The 22685-nt window shown below is 33.1% G+C and overlaps 1 protein-coding gene across 1 annotated transcript in view; it reads right to left on the reverse strand.

Moving 5' to 3' along the window:
- Positions 1-22685, reverse strand: part of LOC149140056 (cytochrome b561 and DOMON domain-containing protein At3g07570-like) — a 54537-nt gene that overhangs the window by 30420 nt on the left and 1432 nt on the right. Inside the window, exons 2-3 of the mRNA XM_089450885.1 lie at positions 19291-19693; positions 18888-19171 (exon numbers count right to left, since the gene is read on the reverse strand). Of these exons, the coding sequence (XP_089307011.1) occupies positions 18888-19171; positions 19291-19693 (687 nt within the window). The remainder of the gene's footprint in view (positions 1-18887; positions 19172-19290; positions 19694-22685) is intronic.

Consider the following 22685-nt stretch of genomic DNA (forward strand, 5'->3'; position numbering starts at 1 on the left):
GGAATTGCACAAGGAAAAAGGGGCACGAGTAGAGCTAGAAATTGACTAAGTATGGTTCAAAGATTCTCAATGAGAAGAGAGATAAGTTATGCACTTGAAGGTTGTGTTCAGTTGAGAAAAGAAATTGTAATACATCTTTAATCATCAGATTAATGCAAGTGGACATTGGCGTTTTTAGCAATTTTCTTTCCCTAGGAAAAATATTATTTGCATGTGTGATTTATTATTGCATGTATGAGATTTTTGTTCTAAATTGTGAATTAATGTCTATAGAGTAGGTAGGTTTGTGTCTTGTGATTTTGATTAAAAATTCATGAGTAGTTGCAAATCTACACCATAATTTATACATGGTATCACAAATGATTTCACATTAGAGCGGGAATTTTGAATTTTTTTCTCAGGATGTTTGAATTTGGAATTCAATGTAGCAGGATTTCTTCAGAGGTGAGAATATGCCCTTCAATGGACTATGATTTGAGTATGCCTTCGAAGGCACATCTAATTTTTTTGCATGGAAGGATCGCATGGAGGTGGTATTGGATGACAATGGATTACTAGAATACATCAAGATAGATGTTGCAAAACCACCGGATTCTAATGCCCATAACCTTGCTCAGTGGAATAAATATGTAGCTAAGGCGAGGAGAATAATCTTGAAGGGAGTATGGGATCACATTGTCTTAGATTTCCATGGAAAAGAAAATTTGTTTGCAATGTGGAAAGAACTAACAAAATTATTCGAGAATAATAGTGACCATAGAAAGTTGGCGCTCAATGATAAACTTCGAAGTATCAAGATGCATAAGAATGACACTATTCCATAGTATCTGAGCAAGTTCAAAAAATGTCGTGATGAACTTAGTGGGGTCGATGTTAATGTTCCTGAAGAAGACTTGCTAAACCTATCCCTTCTGGGCATTCCCAAGAGTTTGCATAACTATCAAGATTCAGTGAATGGGAGGGAGAAACTACTGAATTGGGAGTGCTTATGGTCTGATTTGATAAAAAAAAGAAATAAGGTGGAATACTAGAGATGGGACTTCATCCAAGGGCGAGGATGAATTTTTTTTTGCATTGGATGGAAAGTCAAAGAAGGGAAAAGTGAATAAATCTCAATCCAAACTAGAATCCAGTCAAGAGGGAAAGAAGAAAGATTTGTCCAAAATTAAATGCTTCAATTGTCATGATTTTGGGCACTGTTCCACGAAGTGTCCACACGGGAAGGCAAGCAAGAAGACCTCAGGAGGAGTGGCAGGTGAAGCCTTGGCTTCACAGTTTGAGCTTGAATTTACCCTTATTGCATGCATGGCCAACATAGTGATGGGGACATTAGGGGGTTTTTGAGGTCTAAAATGGGCCTCCTAAGAAAAATGTACAACCAAAATAAACTTTATAAGAACCAATAGGATTTAAGATGATGATGTCAACCATGGGGGATGATTCACCATTTTTGGAGTAAAAAAGTAAAAATATTAAAAAATAATAAAATAATAAAACTACTTTTTCAACTCATATTTTAAACTTATCTCCCTAAGGTTTTACTCAAATTTCGAGCGGGAGTACTCGTTGGATGCAAAATTTAATTCCTCATCCAAGGAGTATCCATGTTGCATACTTTCAATGGACCTTGCTACATGAAAAATGAGAAATACATGAAAAAGCATGATTGCAATCACATTTTTCATGTATTTCTCATTTTTCGTGTAGCAGGGTCCATCAAAAGTATGCAACATGGGTACTCCTTGGATGAGGAATCAAATTATGCATCCAATGAGTCTTGCTGCTCAAAATTTGAGTAAACCAATAGGGAGATAAGTTGAAAATACGAGTTGAAAAAATAGTTTTTCCTTTTTTCCCTCTAAAATTTGATGATGTAATAAAATCTTATTTTATTATTTCCTCTATTATTTTATAATTTCCTTAGGAGGCCCATTTTAGACCTAATAACTCCCCTAATGGTGTGTGGTACTTGGACTCAGCTGCATCTTTCCACATGACAAGGTGTAAAGATTTTTTTAGTGAATTGGAAGAGAAATATTTGCAGATGCACATCGAGATGGGTGATGACAGAAGGTATAACATGACTAATATTGGTACAGTCACCTTTCAGAGGGAGTAAGGCTCCCCCATCATGCTAAAGGATGTCATGTTTTTCTGGGCCCAAAGAAAAATATCATTTATGTTTCACTTTTGGAAGACCATGGTTATGATGTGATCTTCAGTAAAGGGAAAACATTCTTGAGACACATAGCCATGAAACATGTGAAGCAGATCGAGGTTCATGTGAAGAACCTGTATAAGTTAGATGTGGAAGGTTGTGTTGTGTTAAGTTATAAGTTGGAGAAAGTACAGATTCGCAATGTCAGTGAACTTTGGAATTTAAAGAAGACGATCATTTGTGTCATTGCACTTTGAATATTATGCAGCAAATAACCACAAGCCTCCCTAACGGAGCACTTGAGCAGAAGGATGTACTTTGGGGAAGTACACCAAATCCAAATTCCATGATCGGGACAACAAAGCACATGTAGTCTTGGAAAGTATCCACTCTGATATCTATGGACCTTTCTCGATAGCCTCCACTACCAGACACAAATATTTTGTCATTTTTATTGATGACTTCTCATGGAAGTGTTGGATCATCTTCATGTGGAATAAATATGATACATTCTTTTAGTTTGTAGAATTCAAGGCATTGGTTGAGAAAGAAACTGACAAGAAGGTGAATTCTCTTAACAATGATAATGGAGGTGAGAATGTGTCGAATGAATTTAAAATATTTGTGAGAAATAAGGCATTCAACAAGAGTTGAGAACACCCCACAACCCACAACAAAATGGGGTAGCTAAGAGAAAGAACCATATCATTCTAGGAGCATCGAGGGTGATGTTGCATGTCCAAGGCCTACCTCTGTACTTGTGGGTTGAGGCATGCAACACAATAGTCTATTTACAGAACTAGAGTACTCATCAAATTATGGGCATGATTGCATTGGAGGAGGCATTCTTGGGGAGAAATCTAGATGTGCCACACTTCAGTATTTTTGGAGCCTCTATTTATTGCCATGTTTCTAAAGAATCAAGGAAGAAGCTATAGATGACAACAGAATTGGGGCCATTTATGGGTTACATAGAAACTCCCCACAACTATCATGTGTACTTTCCATCCCTCAGAATGATAGTTTTGTGAAGGGATGTAAAATTTGACGAGGATAAAGTGATGTGGTGTTCTCTTGAAAGGGAGATTTAGATCCCACTAGAAGAGGATATTTTAGCTCCAAAGGAGGAACACCAAGAAGTTGTGGAGCAAGCACAAATTGAGGAGCAAGTATTGGAGACAACCACTCAAGCAGAACCATCCAGATAAGGAAGAAAAAGAACCAGGGAAGTTGAGAGACTTGTGTAGGATGTCAGGGAGGATGTGGGTGCTCCTTCAAATGAATGCAGACAGAGAAGGTCACATGTTCAGTACACTGGTTACATGGATCTAATGGTTGAGCTTGTAGAGACTAAGCCATCCTCTTTTGATGAAGTAGTTGATAAACCTGTATGGGTTGATGAAATGGTGGAGGAATATGAATCCATTGTAAATAACAGTGTTTTGGAGGTGGTCCCAAGACCAACAAATAAATCAGTTGAGCATTTGAGATGGATCTTCAAAGTGAAGCAGGTAGCAAACGTAAGCATAGAGAAGTATAAGTCCTGATTTGTAGCCAAGGGGTACTCTCAAGTTGAAGGGATTGACTATGAGTAGACCTTTGCTCCTGTAGCAAGGTACTTATCCATTAGATCAATTCCTACTTCGACTATGCAGATGGGGTGGAAGATCCACCAGATGGATGTAAAAGAAACATTCCTCAATGGAGTTATTAAGGAGGATTTGTACATTGAGAAACCATAAGGCTTTAATAATTTTTATCAAGAGTATCATGTGTGTAGACTTAAGCAAGCATTGTATGGTCTCAAGCAAGCACCTTGTGCTTGGTACACCAGGATCGATAACTATCTCACCAATTTGGGCTTCATGAAAAGTGAAGTGGATGCAAAGCTCCATCGCATCTTGGTAGAAGGTAAATTTCTTATTATTGTCTTATATGTTGATGATTTAATTTTAACTAGTGATGAGTAGCTGATCATATATTGTAAGGAGGACCTTGCAAGGGAGTTTGAAATGAAGGACATGGGTCGTATGCACTACTTTCTTAGGTTGGAAGTATGGAAAGGTGATGGATAATGGTTTGTATCTCAAGGCAAGTATGAAAATGAGATACTATAGAGGTAGCACATGGATAGTTGCAAACCCATGGAGAAACGTCTAGTGACCAATTGGAGGAAAGAGGATGCCACTTCATGTGAGGAAGTGTATGCTACTATTTATTAGCAGTTGGTGGGTTCACTAATGTATCTTATGAACACATGTTCAGATATGTGCGATGCAGTCAAACAACTCAACTAAGTTATGGTTAGGCCAACCAAATTATTTTGTAACGCAACTAAGCATGTTTTATGGTACCTCACAAGAACTACCTAGTTTAAACTACAATATAGATGGAAAAAGGGAGTGAAGATGTGTGGCTTCAGAGATGCATATTAGGTGGGAAGTCCATCAGACCAAAAGAGTACATCAGGTGGAATTTTTAGTGTTGGGTCCGCAGCAGTTTCCTGGTACATCAGGAAGTAATGATCTATGGCGCTCATCTCGACAGAAGAAGAATACATGGTTGCAAGTCAAGAAACATGTGAGGTTATTTGGATGAGAAAGATTGTTGGAATATTTGCTTAGATGATGGATCCAACTATGATCTACTGTGATAATCAAAGTTGAATCAAGCTCTCTGAGAATCCTACTTTTCACGATTGATCAAAGCATATAGATATTTGGTATCACCATTTATGGGACTCTATGTAGAGGCGAATAATGTTGTTGCAGTACATTCTGATGGAGGAACAAGATGTTAAGATTTTGACAAAGGCCTTGTTAAGAGGGAAGTTCGAGATCCACAGGTGTAAGATATGGGTTGTTGATAATCCATTTCTTTCTAAGAGGGTTTTTTGAAAAATGTAACAAGAAATTCTCAATTTGATTTTTCCTTGATTAAATTGAGAAAAATGAATTTCCACATTAGTAGACAACTTGGATGCAGTTAACTTGTGTGACATGGATTGTGTCACCTAGTTTACTTAGTAAATTTGAGTTCGAGGACTTAGAGTTCAGTTAAGCATGTTTGATGCTAATTTATAGCAATCAAAGTCATTCATCTCAAGTTATTTTTAGTTAAAATAGTTCCAAATGTTGGAGGAACTAGTGGAAGTTCATTTGTGAAGCGGGATTTCATTCAAACTCAGTGATCATCTAGTTAACTGATCAACTGACACAAAATAGCTAGTGCATACAGAGACTTCGAGTTACCCAGTTGAGTGCATACTATAACATTAGTTATATACCCCTCCAGACTGTATAGGTGTTTCATGCTTCCTAATTATAAACATGAGGAATTGCGCAACCCATTTCAGAGAAATTCCTAAATAATAGGGGCCTAATTTCTCAAGGAATTGCACAAGGAAATAGTGGCTCAAGTAGGGGCATAAATTGACAAAGTTTGGGTTAGAGCTTCTCTGTGAGTAGAGAGATAGGTTATTTACTTAGAGGTTGTGCTCAATTGAGAAAAGCAATTATAATAAATCTCTTTTCATCAGATTAATGCAAGCAAGAATTTGGGTTTTTAACAATTTTCTTTCCCCGGGTAAAAATACTATTGGCATGTGTGTGATTTCTTATTGCATGTCTGAGATTTTGGTTCTAAATTGTGAATTAATGTCCACAAAGTAGTAGATTACGTTTGTGTCTTGTGATTTTGATTAAAACTTCATGAGAAGTTGCAAATCTACACCATAATTTCTGCAAGCAGGCTAAAACATTTGTCAGACTGAGCCTTAGTCCAAGACCTATTTCAAGGGCTAAAAATCCCAGTAGGTCCAAAATTATTTGTCCTATTGCGGGAGGCTGAAATTCCATAGGATATATCTCAGGAATCTTGAATGCATCATAATTCCAAAATAACAATCTCAGACCGAGGAATCTTAGAAGGAGTCCAAATTTTAATTAGGCTTGTGAAGACTGATTTTATCACTTTGATACTCTTAACAAAATTAAGTTATTTCAAAGATTGAAAGGTTTAAATATGTATGAGGCACGTCTAAATATTTTTTCATTAAAGATATTTTCTTCTTGTGTTCTATAAAATTCATACTCTATTGCATTTGTAGTTGAAAAATGATCTAAGTCTATGTTAGTCTTAAAGTTATGAAAAGGGACCATAAATGAAATGAGAAATGTCAAAATTTATCCCTCAATCTTAGACCAAATTTTATCTCTCTATGATAAAGGCCAAGTGACTTCACCTCAAAAAACTTGTTTTATTATGTAATCCCTTGTGATTTGATTGATGGTTCATAGGGAAGATTCATTATAAAATTCATTAGAGAAGAGGATGCTATGAAGGAATAATTATTGGAGAAAAAGATACTGACATGATCATAGGAGTGCTAAAGACCAGCCTTGGCCACTAAGAAAGCATAACTCTATACATGATATTGAATGCTCAAAAGCTAATGCCTCCTTCACCCAACTAGAATGTGAGGTATGTATCATCAATATTTTATTTATTTTGAAGTATTATTAGACCTTAATAATTTATTATCATCATAAAGGAGGAAGACCAAGGATGGGTTTAAAAAGTATATGTTGAATTCTAGTAAGGATTGACCATTGAAATGTGAAATTAATAGTTGTAAGAATATTTTATTGACAACAAGTATTGATAAAAGCTTAGGTCAAATATGATATAGACTATAACAAATAACTTGAAGGTTTAATTTTCCCTAAAGTTACAAATCTTCAATTCCTTGTACTTCTGTGATATATCTTGTATTTCACATGACTATTTTGATTGAGATACAATACATATATTTCACATGATTTAGTCTATGAAGTTCCTCAAGAAAGTTTATTGATCATAGGACTACCTAAAGGTAAATATACTAAATTTGAGAAGCCTATCTATGAAGTTTACAAAATATAAAATTTTTCCTCTTAAGGTCACTTATTAATTCTAGTTGACTCAAATATCTTTCATTTTGGAAGAAATTCAAAGTCCTTCTTCAGGATTAGAGACCAAAGGTTCTCTTGTAAAAGTCTCTTGTAGACCTAGTATTGATTGAATTTATTAATGTCTAGAAATATATCTTGCATCTACTGTCATGAATGTTGGGTGTTGAAGAATGATGAAGTTATTCTTTACACATTGAAATGAAGGCCAAGCTTTTATGGACAAAATATTTCTCAGTGTTGGAAGGGTTTAGAGAAAGTAGTGTTTTCTTGGATCATCATTGGACATTCTTGATGGATTAAGGACATTTCAACTCTAGGGTTTGTAAACCCTAGCAAGAAATAAGGATTGATAAGAAAACCCTAGGGTTTATGAAAAAACCCTTGAGATTGGTCGCTTTTATTGAAAGAAGAAATCCTAGCCTTTGCAAGAAAGGCATGACATCATGATGATGTGGATGAGGTTGATAAAGGTGCTAGATGGTTGAAAGAAGATTAAAGATCAAGAGGGAGCTAACAATATTCTCAAAAGATAAGTATCTTATATCTCTCTTATTTTATTACTACTATTATCTTTTTACTATTAGTTATCCTCTTGTCTTTGAATTCTTTGCTTGGTGATAATTTCTCTTCCATGACCTCCTAGTGTGGATTGTATGTACATAGTAGAAGTTTCCTATGATTTGAAAACAGATGGAAGAAATGGACGAATAAAGAAAATCAAGAGGATTTTCCATAATTTATACTTGAAGGATATTGTACTAGATGAGACCCAAGTTCAAAAGGAGTGAGAAGTTTGAAGTATGCTTTGATTGTGTCTAAGAAAAGTAAATTTCTAACATGTAAAAAATGGCAACTGGAAGAAAGATTTGAGAAAGTTCTCCTAGGTAGAGGGAGATGATTATGGGAAGATATTTTCCTTTGGTATAAGAACTACCTCAGGTTTTTAATAAACATGAAAAGAAGTCTCATAATTAATGAAGAGTTTGTAATTTGGGCTTGGTTGAATGGATCAAGGATGATCATATATGATTTATATTTGACAAAAGAAGAAGAACTCATGTGTCTGAGGGAGAAACTATGGAGAAGGTATTGCTGTTAGAGGGAGCCATTAGTAAGAACTATTTTGACCTTAGAAGGCATTAACCTCATATTTGATGACATATTCATGGATAATAAACTGTCAATGTGAGAGGAAGCACCCAGTCATGGTGCCTTGAAAGCATCTTGATGATGGATCATGTGAGGCTACGAGGATTACCAACATCAATTTTGCTTTAGTTTGGGCTCTGTTATAATTTCCAGGATGAGCATGAAGAAGTATGGAAAAGCTAGGAATATTGCAGTTGAATTATCAATTTGATAAGTAGTGTAGCTTCACATGCTACTTGTAGGTTTTGATCAAGTGCAGGTGACAACCATCATGAAAGACATGGTGCAGAGGGGAGTAGTGAAGCTTGAGTATATCTCCACTAATGAAAAGATAACCAATATGCTAACGAGGCCTCTTTCTAGAGGGAAGTTTGTGTACGTTCGAGACAATATTGGGATTATGGAGCATTAGAGAAATTTTGAGGTAAAAAATGGGCCTCAAAACAAAATGCATCAATTTTTTTTTTTTTATAAAAACCAATAGGATTAAATATGATGATGTCAACCATGGGGACTCCTTGGATGAAAAAATAATTTATTTATACAATGAGTCCCCCACTTGAAATTCGAGTAAAATCGTAGGGATATGAGTTGAAAATACGAGTTAACACAAATTTTTTTTTTTTCCCTCCAAAATGTGACGACATAATCTAATCATATTTTATTATTTCCACTATTATTTTATAATATTCCTTTGGATGCCCATTTTAGACCTCAAAATTTCTCTAATAAATGCTTCTATGATTGAGAGAGAATGATAATTGCATCACAAAATATGGTTTCTCTTTGTGTCATGTACTTTGACCAGAATTAGGGTGTTATCCCTGTGTCAAGTACATTGACCGAAATTAGGGAGAATGGTTTGAGAGATTTGATAACATCATGGAAAAGACATTCATTATGTGTCATGTACTCTGATAAGAATTAGGGATGTTATCCCTATTTCATGTACTATGATTGGAATTAGGGAGAATGGTCTGAATAGGAAATACTTCGTTTATATCTATATACATACATACATACATACATATATATATATATATATATATATATATATATATATATATATATAGATATATATATAGGGAGAGAGAGAGAGAGAGAGAGAGAGATAGATATAAAGTATTGATTTATTTAATTTTTGTTTTATGATGGAATTTGATAAATTATTAATCATTATTTCTCCTATTATATTATTAGTAATTCTTAGCCTCTCCATTATTTAGAGAAGATATTTTGTCTCACCTTAGAAACAAAATTCTCCCAAAGATATAGCATCATCCAAATCAAGTTCATACAATTAGAAAAAGTCTCTAAATAGTCAATACCCTCTTTCTAGGGTAAGGCTATATCAGAAAGATGAGCCTTATGCTTCTCAAGTTTTCCATTTGCATAATTTTTTGTTTTATAAATCCATTTGCAATCAACTAGATTCCTAACCTTGGGTAAGGGGGGAAAGTTCCAAGTTTGGACTTTCATAACGGCATAATATTCAACAACCATAACATCCTTCCATTCTAGAGTGTCTTTTTCCTAAGTGTATGTAGTAGGGCTTGCATTAGCAATGGAGATATGAGATCATGAAACAAGGTTTGTTGTCATCATCTCAATTCTACTTCATGAGGAAGGATTAGAATAGCAACAATAAGACTAGGTTTATCCCACTTAGGCATTGGTTGTGACATAGTTGGAGTAAGAGCGGAAGTGGAGGGTTCTAACATTGTTATGGGATTTCTCAACTAGTGAGATATTAGATGGAGCAACTAGAGTAGAATATACTTAAATGCATGTAATATCAAACTGGTCATAAACAAAGGCCTCATAATGGGTCATTGATTAAGCAACTATGGATGGGATTCTATAAGAATCACTACAAGGAAGAGGATCACCATTAGTTCATGAAAAAAAGAGATCCACTAAGACATCTAGGGACATATATTTTGCAATAAGAGTGGGTTAATATCCCAATGGGAAATGGGAAAAAACCTTATTAAGGACAATATCCCTATCTTCAATCACCTTGTTGGTGAAGGATCATATAGGAAATATTCTTTCAAAATTTCATTGTAGCCACCAAAGTGAAATGTTGACTTGTATGTTACAACTTGTTTCACTTTTCCTTTGAGAGTATGGGCCCATGCATTTGATCTAAATATTTTAAAATGAAAAAAATGAAGATTTGTAACCTTACCATTTCTCAAAAGAAATCATGATTTTGGTTGTATAAGGAATGAAGTGAAATGTATTAAAGTAAATGGAAAACACATAGATAAACATAACATATATTATAATAATATAGTGAAAACCAAAGTTCTATTAATAAATGAAATAACATAATATTGTAGAATGCATCATGGCTAGAATGGTGGTATCTCTGAAAAATGGAGATGGTGGCTATGTGCATTCATTAAATCTATTACAAGAGGCCAAAAGAATGACCTTTTAACATAGATAAAGAACCTTATAGGTCCAAAATCCTAACCCCAGAAGATGAAATTCCAAAAGATATGTGGGCTCTGAGGTGGTTAGTTGGTACATCAACTTCCTAAGGGCACAAATTTTGCATACAGTATTTATTTGGGGTGCCCAATAGATCATTTAAATATGTATCTGAGGACTAAAATTTTTTACTGGGTCCACGAAGTTCCATGGAAATCCCTAGCCCTCCAAATTTCTAGAAAACAACATTTTAGGCCTCAAAATGGCCACATAAGTTTGAGACCAAAAAATAATAAAAAACAATGAAGAAGATAGAGAAAGGTTGAGATAGTAGAATAGGTGGATGGCCACTGATATTCACCTCAATCAATCCTCCCCCCTTAGGAATAAATGGTCTCTATTTCATCAAGTTCCCTCATTAGATGGGGAAACATCTGCTAAATTTGGCTCTTGGTGAGCCACATGCCTTAGTAAAGAGGCTACCCTAATTTGATAACTCAATAGAGTTGTATGTGTTGTTGGTTAGTATCATTTATCTTGGTGTTAATGATATGATCAACACTAGCCTATTCAATATAATCAACATTGAGTTTTATGGTGTCCAATTACTTAGTTTCCTATGAGGTGTCTAATAAAGGTGGAAAATATGGTCTAAGCAACTCCACATTAAATACTACGTGTAAGCCAAGGAAAGGGGGAATGATTAATTCAGAATATTTTTCATCCACAACCTTTAAGATTGTGTAATTCCCATATTGAAGTGTTTTAACCTTCCTATGGGGGCCTTTGAAGAACTATTTCTATAAATGTAAACACACCTTATCACCATTCTGAAACTTATGTGGAAACCTATGTTGTTCATATTGCTTCTTGTACTTAACACGTATTTCATTAAAATTGGAAAATTTTTATTACAAGGACATCATTAGAAATGATTTTTTTGGTTATTTTGAAATTCTAGATCCACTATTTAATTCTAGATTTATTGAAATATGTGTTACTTGGCATTGGATTTCTACAAGATATCATGGACATGTTGTTGGATGTGTTAGATATGTTCAAACAAAAGTTCTTCCCTATCTTCCTTGAACTGAGCATGGGAGGACTTTCTTAGTGAATATGTAATGGGAATATCTACATCAATTGGGGCCAATGGTTGGAACCCAAATAACCCCTTAAAAGGATTTTGGCTAATAGATCTATGGAGGGATTTTTCATATCTATGTCAAACATATGGAAGGATTTCATCCCATTTATGTGGATTCTTAGAGTTATACATGTGCAAGATATGAACAATAATCATGTCGACCACTTCTCTTTTTCCATCCTATTGGGGATGAAACAAAATTGATTTGGTCAACTTGGTATCCATGAGAGACCATAGGCTAGACCAAAAGGTACTAAGGAACCTACTATCACGTTATGAAATAATGGTCTGAGGTAGCCCAGAATGAACCAAAACATGCTCAAAGAAGATTTTAGTAGTGACTTTAACTATTGTGCTCTTCTTGCATGATACTAAAATGGGCATCACAAAGAACCAATTGAAAACCACAATATACAATTGTTTCCATGCTTGGTGGATGGAAAGCCTGACATATAATCCAAGGATACTGACTCCCACAGATTTTTTTTGGTAGGTAGGGGAGTGTACAACCCCAGCTTCTTAATGGTTGGTTTAGAAATGGCATAGGAAATGCATGATCTAATATACCATTAGGCATCTTGTTGAAGCTTTAGCTAGTAGAAATATTGTTAAGGTATTTCTACTATCTTCTCCACACCAAAGTGTGATGCCAAATTAGCTTGTCATGCTTGCTTAAAGGAACATAAAGGTAGCCTAGTTAGCATAAGAGTGCATCCTCAAGTTATAATTTTGGAATATTATTTCTTGTAATTAACATCTAGAATGTAGCAACGAAGTCATAGTTATTGTTGTATAATTTTGACCACCCATAAGTCTTTTTCGCATAAGAGCTCATAATTTTGGTTAGTGCAAAAATTAGAGGTTGACTAGGAAATCAATGACATGATTTGTGTTTCCCTTCTTGTATTTGATATTGAAATGGAATTTTTGAAGGTATGTGTAAATTTTTTTATGTCGATCATTTCATAACTTTTCTTGTGTTTTCATAATTTGCAGAAGCATGTGATTGGTGTGGATGATCATCTCCTTTCCTAGAATCTAATGATTTCATTGTTGGTAGGCCTACACAATGGAGTACATCCCTTTTTCGTAGGTGGGGTATATTTGGACATAATTGAAAGTGTTTCACTATGATAGACCACCATGTGTCATTTCTAAGTGAGGAATACACTAATAACATAGTCAAAGGCATACGTATCAATCTAAAATGGTTGTTATGGGTCTTGTAACGTGAGGACTAGTGCAGAGGAAAGGTGGTGTTTCAAATCCTTAAATTATTTCTATCATGAATTAGACTAGGAACATTTTTCTTTTGCTCCACCCTTGGTCACTTGACTTAAGGGCCAAGAAATATAAGACAAGCACAACATGAACATTCGGTAGAATCTCACAAGGCCCAAGAAGCTACTAAGATTTTTTAGATTCATTAGGGTTGGTCAATATTGAATGACTTGAATCTTGGTTAGGTTCACATGTACCCCATGTTCATCCACATTATATCCAAACTATTGAATTCACTGCATTCCAAATGAGAATTTCTCATATTTTCATACAACTTTTGTTGCTATAGGGTGATCAATACATATTGAATGTGCTACAAATGTTCCACCCAAATTCTGTTGAATATGAGGATGTCATCCAAATATATAACCACAAAAGAGTTTGTGAAGGACAACAGTATATCATGCATCATCCTCACGAACATTGTTGGAGCATTAGTTAAGCGAAAGGGCATGACCAAACACTTGAAAATTCCTTCTTTAGATTTGAATGTTGTCTTCCATATATTAGTTTGTTCAATTGGAAGTTGGTGGTAACTCGATTTCAGATCAATCTTACTAAAGAACTTGACATCCTTAAGCTAGTCAAGAATACAATGCATCCTAGGGATTGGGTATCTATTCTTCACGGTGATTTTGTTTAGGAATCTATAATCAATACAAAGTCTCCATATCCCATCATTCTTCTACACCAACACAATTATACTCCCACAAGGTGAGGAGATTTGTCGACTATGGCCCTTTTGGACAAGCTCATGAATATGGTGTTTTATTTCCTCACTCTCCAAGAGAGAGAATCTATATATTGGATCATTAGGTAAATGAGCATGAAGTATCAATTTAATTGAGTGTTTGACCTGACATGCAGAGGCACCCCCACAGGTGAACAAAATATATCTCTATATGTCTCTACAACCTTATCCACTTTCTTTTTTTGTGTAAAGAGGCTTGTGCGGAGGTTGTAGTGACCTTCCATTCATCTTTTGACCTAACCATGAAGAGAAAAAACTTTGTATGCTGAGAGATTACCTTTCAGAATTGTTTTTCTAATATTAATGAAATTACAATAGTTAGGGTTACCTTTGGTATCCAATAGAGATAACCTTTGTACCAATCACACTATGGGGATGAGACTCATAAATAGCATGAAGTTTCCACATATAAGGTTGTCCTAAAAGAAAATCACAAACTTCAAGTGGTGGCCCTCATCTTTTAAGGGCTTGATGCTATAGGATATGTGGCAATTATATCTAACATAGATATCTTGTCCATGACTCAACCAACCAATGGAGTATTATTATTATCCAATTTTACGGTCACGGCCAAGCCAAAAACCAAATTGGTGTATGAGACACCCTTGTTTGTAGGACAAGAGACCCACCTTCGAGCAAGGATTTGATTGATAAGTCTACAAAGACATACATACTCTACCCACTTCTGGTTTTGAAAATGTGAACCCTTAGGAGGAAATACATGCTCTTAACCATTAGGCACACTCAAGCTATGTGTATGGTTAGGGGTGTGGAACTATAAAAAAGATCAATCTCTTAAAGATCTCAACTGATATCAGGTTCTTCTAGCTCTCGCTGTGAATAATAAAATGGAGTGGGGTCCCCCTCACCCACTTGTATGAATCGAAGAGGAACTCCCCCTCCTCAAGCTCTTCTGGTTGGTTTTTTTTCATTGTGATGGTAGCAATGGGTTCCACATAGATGATCCTCTTTCCTTTATCCTATTCTAAATTAGAATTAGTTGCTATATTATATTTCTTTTCCTTTAGGTTCTTCCAACAATGATTGTTTCAAGTGACATTCATCATTGTTGTCCTAGGGGATTTTGTGGAACTCACACCACTTTTCAATGTCCTTTTGTTACTTCCCATTACCCTTCTTCACTTGTAAATTGGACTAGTTGTCTTGAGGTTGGCTCTCCTTGATGTGTCCCTTGTTCTATGAGTTAGGGTTACTTTTTTCTAGGTTTCTGTTGCAGTATATTTGTAGACCCAAACTCATGCTTATTCGATTGCTTCAATTTTTTGTCAATTTCGATAACATATTGATAAGTGGCTCTGAGTGAGGAGGTGTTTAGGAAATCCATCTCTGTTTGGATGAATCTATGTAGGCCACTATGGTACTTCAATACCAATTCATTTTTGGAGTCTTTGATACTCATCCTTAAGCACAAGGTATGGAAATTATTGGTGTACTTAGGCATAGTCCGGTCTCTCTCTTGTCATAGGGTTTTCCATCTCATGTATTGGTCATCATAGTTCCCTATAGGGTAGAATTACTCTTTAAGGGAATCAATAAAAGCATCCCACTTTGGTCCTACATTAAACATCACATAATCAGATTCACTGTGTCTCTCCTAGTAACCTTCCCACCAATATTTGACATGGGGAATGACTTTCAGTAGTGCAAAGGTGATCTTCTCATTGTCAAAAAAATTTTGGACAAGGTAATAGCCCTCTAATAGATTTAACTATTTTCATCTATTTTGCCTTTGAATAAGGGGATATAAAAGTTAACTTGAACCTTGAAAGGTATTGTACCTCAAAAATTTCTTATTATTGAAGGTGCCTTGGATGTTGTTAGTATTCGTCAAAGGATGTGGGTGAAATTGTCCATCATCTCATTCCTTTGTCGCATGAGTGCTTCCTCAAGTGATAGGATTTCCTTATCCATCATTTATCTTTTCTTCCATGGAGGTTTCTTGGGTTTGTGAGAGCAATCATTCCCAAGTGAAACTAGCTCAAGACCTGACTCTCTATACCCTGACCTTGTTGGGGATATGCGCTGAGAAACAACAAGAAGAACATTGCTATGATACCACTAATTCAAGTTGTATAAGGAATGAAATGAACTTAAATAAAGAAAATGTAATACACACAAAGAAATATAACATAGTTTACAATAATATGGTGACAATCCAACTTATATTAATAAATGAAATAAGAATATTATAGAACACAAACTAGCTAGAATGGTGGTAGCCCATCTATGAATAGAGAGAGATGGTGGCTATGCACATTTGCAAAAGCTACAACAAGAAGCTAAAATAATGACCTTTTAACATAAATAAATAAACTTAGAGGTCCAAAAGCCTAACCCTAGAAGATGAAATGAAAAAATATTTGTATGCCCCAAGGTGGTTAGTTGGTACATCATCTTGCCAAGGGCACAACTTTTGCATACAATATTTGTTTGGGGTTCATGATAGCTCACTGGAAAGACCTATCTAAGGAATACAACTTTTGATTAGGGCCAAATTATTCCATGACAATTCTTGGTCTCTCAAATTGCCAAAAGTAATCATTTAGGACCTTAAATGACCCTAAACATTAGGGACCCAAACATCATAAAAACACTTCCAAGAAAATAGAGAATCGTTGAGATAGTGGAAGAGGTGGGTGGTTACATATATACACCTATATCAAAGCATATGATTAAAATATCTAGTCAACCTCTAATTGATTATATAAGCTACCCAAAACACTACTTCTCCCCATATTAATTTAAGCTCCATTGTTTAAAAATCAAACATACAACAAGTCATTTCCACAATATCTCCACTCATTTAGTGTGCTAATTCATTTTTTTGATGGTTTGGATTTTTATAAACCATACCTTTAGGTGCAAGAAATTCATGGAAGTCATCATTGCAATGTTTGTCTCAGTGATCAACCCTAATAGATTTCATCAATGATTAGTGTGCTTTTCCATGAAAGATTTAAATTCCTTACATATATCTAAGGGTTCATCTTTGGGTTATATAATATATGTCCAATAAATTTGAAGAAATCATTAACAAAGATGAGGAGATATTTGGCCCCACTCAGTTAAGGAGTGGTAATTGGTTTGCAAGTAACACTATGAATAGCTCAAAAGGATGAGAGGCTTGCCTCACTAAATTCTTAGGAAAGAATTCATGATGGATTTATCATAGAATACATCCTTAATAGAAACCACAAGGCTATATAATTTATAGAAGGTCATCTATGATGCTTAGATGGTTCATATAACATAAGGTCCCAAAATTGGTATGACCCAAGTGTTGCTATAATAGTTTCTTTGTTTCACTTTGTTTTAAAGGAGATCAACATTTCCCTAGCTTATATGTATTATTGCATTTATCGTAATCACTAAAGGAAACAAATTTAAGCCCATCATTTATTTCCTTGATAACCTATCAATTTGACCACAACTCTATGTTTTAGTTGGTATGAGTAATACACCATATAGAAAGTAAATTTGGTCTTATTCTTGGAACATCAAGAGATTCTCCAAACTTGGTGTCTTCGATAAAGGACATCCACATCCATAAATTGGTAGGGGTAAGTCATCACCATTAACAACTTTTTCTTCATTATATTTCTATTCATAATTGGAAAGTAAGTCTATGGAGTTAGTAACTCATTCTTGTGAAGAAGGGGAGGACAAATGCACATTTTGAGGGTTCATTAGGCCCTATTGCATTTATTGGTTGAGGTAATGAATCATGGCACTAGCATTTCCTTATAAAACACATAAAATTTGGTTGAAATGATAAGAGTTGGGTTTGCTATCCTAGAAGGGGAACATTATGCATGAATACATTATACTATAGATTATTAGAAATATTTCTTATACTATATGTACTTTAAAAAACATTTAATATCATTGAGAACAACTTCCACGGGTAAAGGAAACCTTTTGAGAGTGCCCTCATGCAAAGAACAAAGCCTATTTTCACTTAATAAGATCATACTATACCATATTCGTTTAATATATTCACTTAATGTTGCTTCTGTAAGGTACACTATGATATTAGTATTCTTCTTAAAATTTTAATATGATATCATTTAGTATATAAAATAGAATTATGGATGATTTTAGCTTGTCATTGGTTTGGTGCATCAATTTGGGAACTCTGAATCATGTTCAAGCTCTTGGCTTATCTATATGTTTATGTAATTCTCCTCTTTATATAGTATAATAGTTTCTTTTCATTAAAAAAAATGGATTATAATATCTAATAAATAAAATTATAATTTTAATGTGAGATTGAATACAACAATACAATTATCCTCCTCTTTATATAGTATATAAATTTCTTTTCATTTTTACATATTTTGATTATAATATCTAGTAAATAAAATTATATTTGAGAGTTAATACAACAACTACATGAAGCCATTACAACAATGCATCATGTCACTCATAAGGATGATTTTAGCTTGTCATTGGTTTGGTGCATCAATTTGGGAACTTTTAACCATGTTCAAGCTCTTGGATTATCTAGATGTTTATGTAATTCTCCTCTTTATATAGTATATTATTTTCTTTTTTAATTTTAAAAGATTGGATTTTAATATTTAATAAATAAAATGATAACTTTGATTAAGAGTGGGTGAATACAGTAATATAATTATCCTTTTTTTATATAGTATATTGATTTCTTTTCATTTTAAAAAAAATTGGTTATAATTTTAATAGATACAATTATATTTAAACCTACTTAAAATAAATAACAACCATTTTTCTCAATCACCTAAAATAACTCCAAATAACTACTAAATAATACAATTTTATAGATAACATCTTTATTTTATATATATATATAAAATTGACAATAGACATACTAACTTTGTTTCATATCTATTAGACACTCATAGCTACCATCAACATATCTCTTAAACACTCAAATCTACCATCAACATAGATTCAATTACATTGAAATTCACATCAAAAGAATTGAAAGAATTGTATGACAAATACACAAACCTGAAAGGAACCGAGAGAAAGTATGAGAAGTCCAAGTGCTCTATGAACTTCGACATTTGCATTCAACTTGTTGTACAGCACAATCCCAAAAGCCACTCCAACCGCTCCAATGAGAAACCCAGAAATTTGAGTGAAAATATGCAAATAAAACCAAGTCGGATCCCATCGTCGCAAATGTCTGGCTATCATTACACCTACTGGAAGCAAAATTCCCCAACCCACTAAGTTTAGGATGCCATGATTTCTTCGTAGATTATCTGGAAGTCTTGACTGTGAAGATATGCCTGCAAAATACTAAGAGAATTAAAGTCAAGTAGCGGATAATAAAGAAAAAATTGAGAGATTTAATAAAAAAATTCCCAAATTCAGATTTATAAAAGGATGATGACTGTCTAAAATTTGCCTGTGGAGAAGTCGAGTACAGTCGAAATTCTATCCTGATGCTGAGGCAATACATTATTAGATGGCAAGATATTTGGAGGACCAATAGCATAAAGTATATTTGCTGATGTTAGAGGCCTGCTAAAATTTAGTTGAAAGACCAAGAAAATTGTAGACCCTTGTAGCAGAATAGAGGTATAATTATTCACAATATCCAAGTTTCCTTGATCCGCCACAACTAAGGATGGTGATTGGCCCCCAAGATAGTATTGTTTACTTATTCCAGAACCACTTTGGTCAATCCAACCAACGATGGCACTAGATCCCACCATCAAACCATTCCTTGAGAACCCAATACCAACCCAGCTATTCATGTTTGGTGCAGACAGCAAGAAGCTCCAAACGTTTGTATTGTTTTGTGCATACTGCAATACAACACAAAAAAGTGTTCATCATTTTTAATAAAATTTTGAAATCAACGCAAATATGTGCTTTCTATTTTCAATTTTGAACATATCTCAACTTCTGTTGGATTCAGTAGTAGCACTAAGGGGTAATATTTACTTCAAGTGCTATTCCCAAAATAACAGAGCTGGCCATCATCATGTACTCCTTAGTTTCAACTTTAAGGAATAGGTTTCAAACACAAATACATATACATGTATTTGCAACAATGTCAATAAACTTGGAGGAAGTAGTTTCAACAACGAGGAAGCAGTTTCAACAATGCCAATGAACTTGGACGAAGTTATTTATGGTTGGTTATTATTTCTCAATACATTATGGTTAAGTTGGTGTAATAGAATTTTTTTTATTACTTTTATCTAGATTTGAATCTATAATTTTTTATAAGGAAGAACATAAACTTAACCATAAAACTCACTTAAACTTTAAATATATTAGAAATAAAAAGTAAAAAGTAAAAATCTAAATCAATTTGTTACCTATTAACACAATGCAATATTTTATTCAAATATATGATGATGATGATTAAAGTCTACTAATACTAATGTGGTCTATGAGAGTCTAAACTCCGATGTGGTCTATTTTATTTCTATAGTAAGAAAGAAGAGAAAAAAATGTTCCCATGTCACTATAATTTTGCTAACCCAACAAATCATGAAAATTAGTAGTGTGATAAATGTTTTAAAAATGTGAACAGGTGTGAGTAATCTATATATATATGTGTGTGTACCATTGTAAATCTGATTTAATTTAGTATATTTTAAATATAATTTTCCTTTTAATTTAATTCTTTTCCATAGTTAAATAATTAAAAATTGAAATAAATTTTTATCTATATACAGCTAAATAATATATAAAAAATTGTATTAAGTTAACATTAATAAATTATGTTTAATTCATATATATATATATATATATATATATATATATATATATATATATATAAATGAGGTTATAAAGAAAATTAGAAAAAAGAAGATGTTGCATCAACTTTAAGAAATTTGATCCCTTTGTTGACTAATAGATTTAATCTTAAGATGGACCTAAGCTAATTGTAAAATGATAAGTGATGCCATTATTTGTCTTTCATACTGTGTTTCTGTTTATGATAAGTTAATTAATTCACTATTTCTTTTTGGCTCTTATATTATATTTTGATGTAGTTAATCATCTTCAAAATAACTTATTGTGAATATGTATATTTTCACTATTAAAAGAGAGAGTGGAATAAGATACATTCAAATATCTATCTAGCTATGGTTATACTTGTCAAGATCTTTCCTACCATTTAAAGAGCATTTCAATTAGAATTAATTTTAAAAAAAATTGTCTCTGATAACTTTATATCTACTTTAACACCATATCTACTTTAACACCATAGTATCAGGTGAATGGTACATCAATTTCCATTTCCCACGCATGTGGAGTCGGTCGCACTAGAATATTGATAAGATTATAAAGGGTTCAAAAATCTAACATTAATTGAAAGTTTGGGCTTGCAAAATATTTCATAACTTTGATGACTATTAAATGTTTTATATTAGGGATGGGAGAAAGGAATTATATTATTATTATAGAGACTCTTTTTTCCATAGTTATAAGTGCACAAGAGTGAAATATCATAACAAAGATAAGAGAAAAAAACCTATAATATCCTTGCTAGAGTTTTTCCCTCATATGTGTCTCCCTTTGAAACCCTTAAAATCATTAATACTCGATGTTTTTATGCATTTGTTTAAATTCGAGATGGAAGAAAAAAAATGTAATGAGAAACAGAATATTCAACTCTTAATACTCGATGTTTTTATGCATTTGTTTAAATTCGAGATGGAAGAAAAAAAATGTAATGAGAAACAGAATATTCAACTCTTTCCATTTACTTTGGGAAGCATAAAATGCAATTGCTAGCAAGAATATTGTGTAGGAAATCTAAATTTAATCTCTTAAAGATACATTTTGAGCTTATTATATGTATAAATTTCTAAATTTAGGACATCAAGATGATTAACATTTATGTCTAACTTGATTATTTACTAAAATTTATTTGAAACAAATTTCAAACTTTCTAAAAGTTTGTTTTTGAAAAAGAACTCTCTCCTCACATTTTGGGAGGGACCATTGAAGGTTTTACATATCACAAATATTATCAAAGGAAAAAATTTTGTTATATAATTGTTCAACAATAAATTTAGATCTTTTAATAGATTTAGATCCTTTAATAGGACGTTTAAAAAAATGAAAAGCTTTATGTAAAATCAGAAAATACTAAGTATAATGTTGATGCACATATTAGATGTAATCTTAAATAAAAATTGAAAGGGATTTAAATTAATCAAAATGCTATAATGTTTTAAACAATAAAATATCAAACATCTATACATCTTTAAAAACATGTTTTTTATGGTATCCAATATGTATAAATGGATGATTAAAAACATGTTATTCATTATATTTATGGGCAATTCTTGAGTTTCCAGAGCTGTAAGAACTCTATTGATGAAGCAATAACAATATTCAAAGAATTTTTCATTATATTTAATTATTGCCAATGAAAAACCATACTACCACATAAATGAGAAGTTTTTAAAATAATTTATGAATTTCAAAGTTTTGGCCTTATTTCTTATTCAACTCTTTTAAATTCTCAAATATAGATCATTAAACCACAAACGATTTTCTAGTTAGTTTAGTAGATGGTTGATTCTTTTTCAAAAGAGTAATTTTGAATCATTCTTGAAACTTAAAAAGAATTAGTGAGTAAAATCACTAAATTAAAATTAGAATCATTGAAAAAGATAGTGTCATTAATAATCATTTTAGTAAATGTAAATTTTATCAAATTTATAAAAATAATTATTAAAAATAAATAAATTGTTTAAAAAAAAAAGGACCAACTTTACCTAAAGAATTATATATATATGTTTACTTACCTAACAAATAATAAAAAAATCA

This window comes from Pinus tabuliformis, chromosome X, assembly GCF_031772625.1.
Source record: "Pinus tabuliformis cultivar Carrire ecotype Pingquan chromosome X, CPIR1, whole genome shotgun sequence".
Lineage (NCBI taxonomy): Eukaryota > Viridiplantae > Streptophyta > Pinopsida > Pinales > Pinaceae > Pinus > Pinus tabuliformis.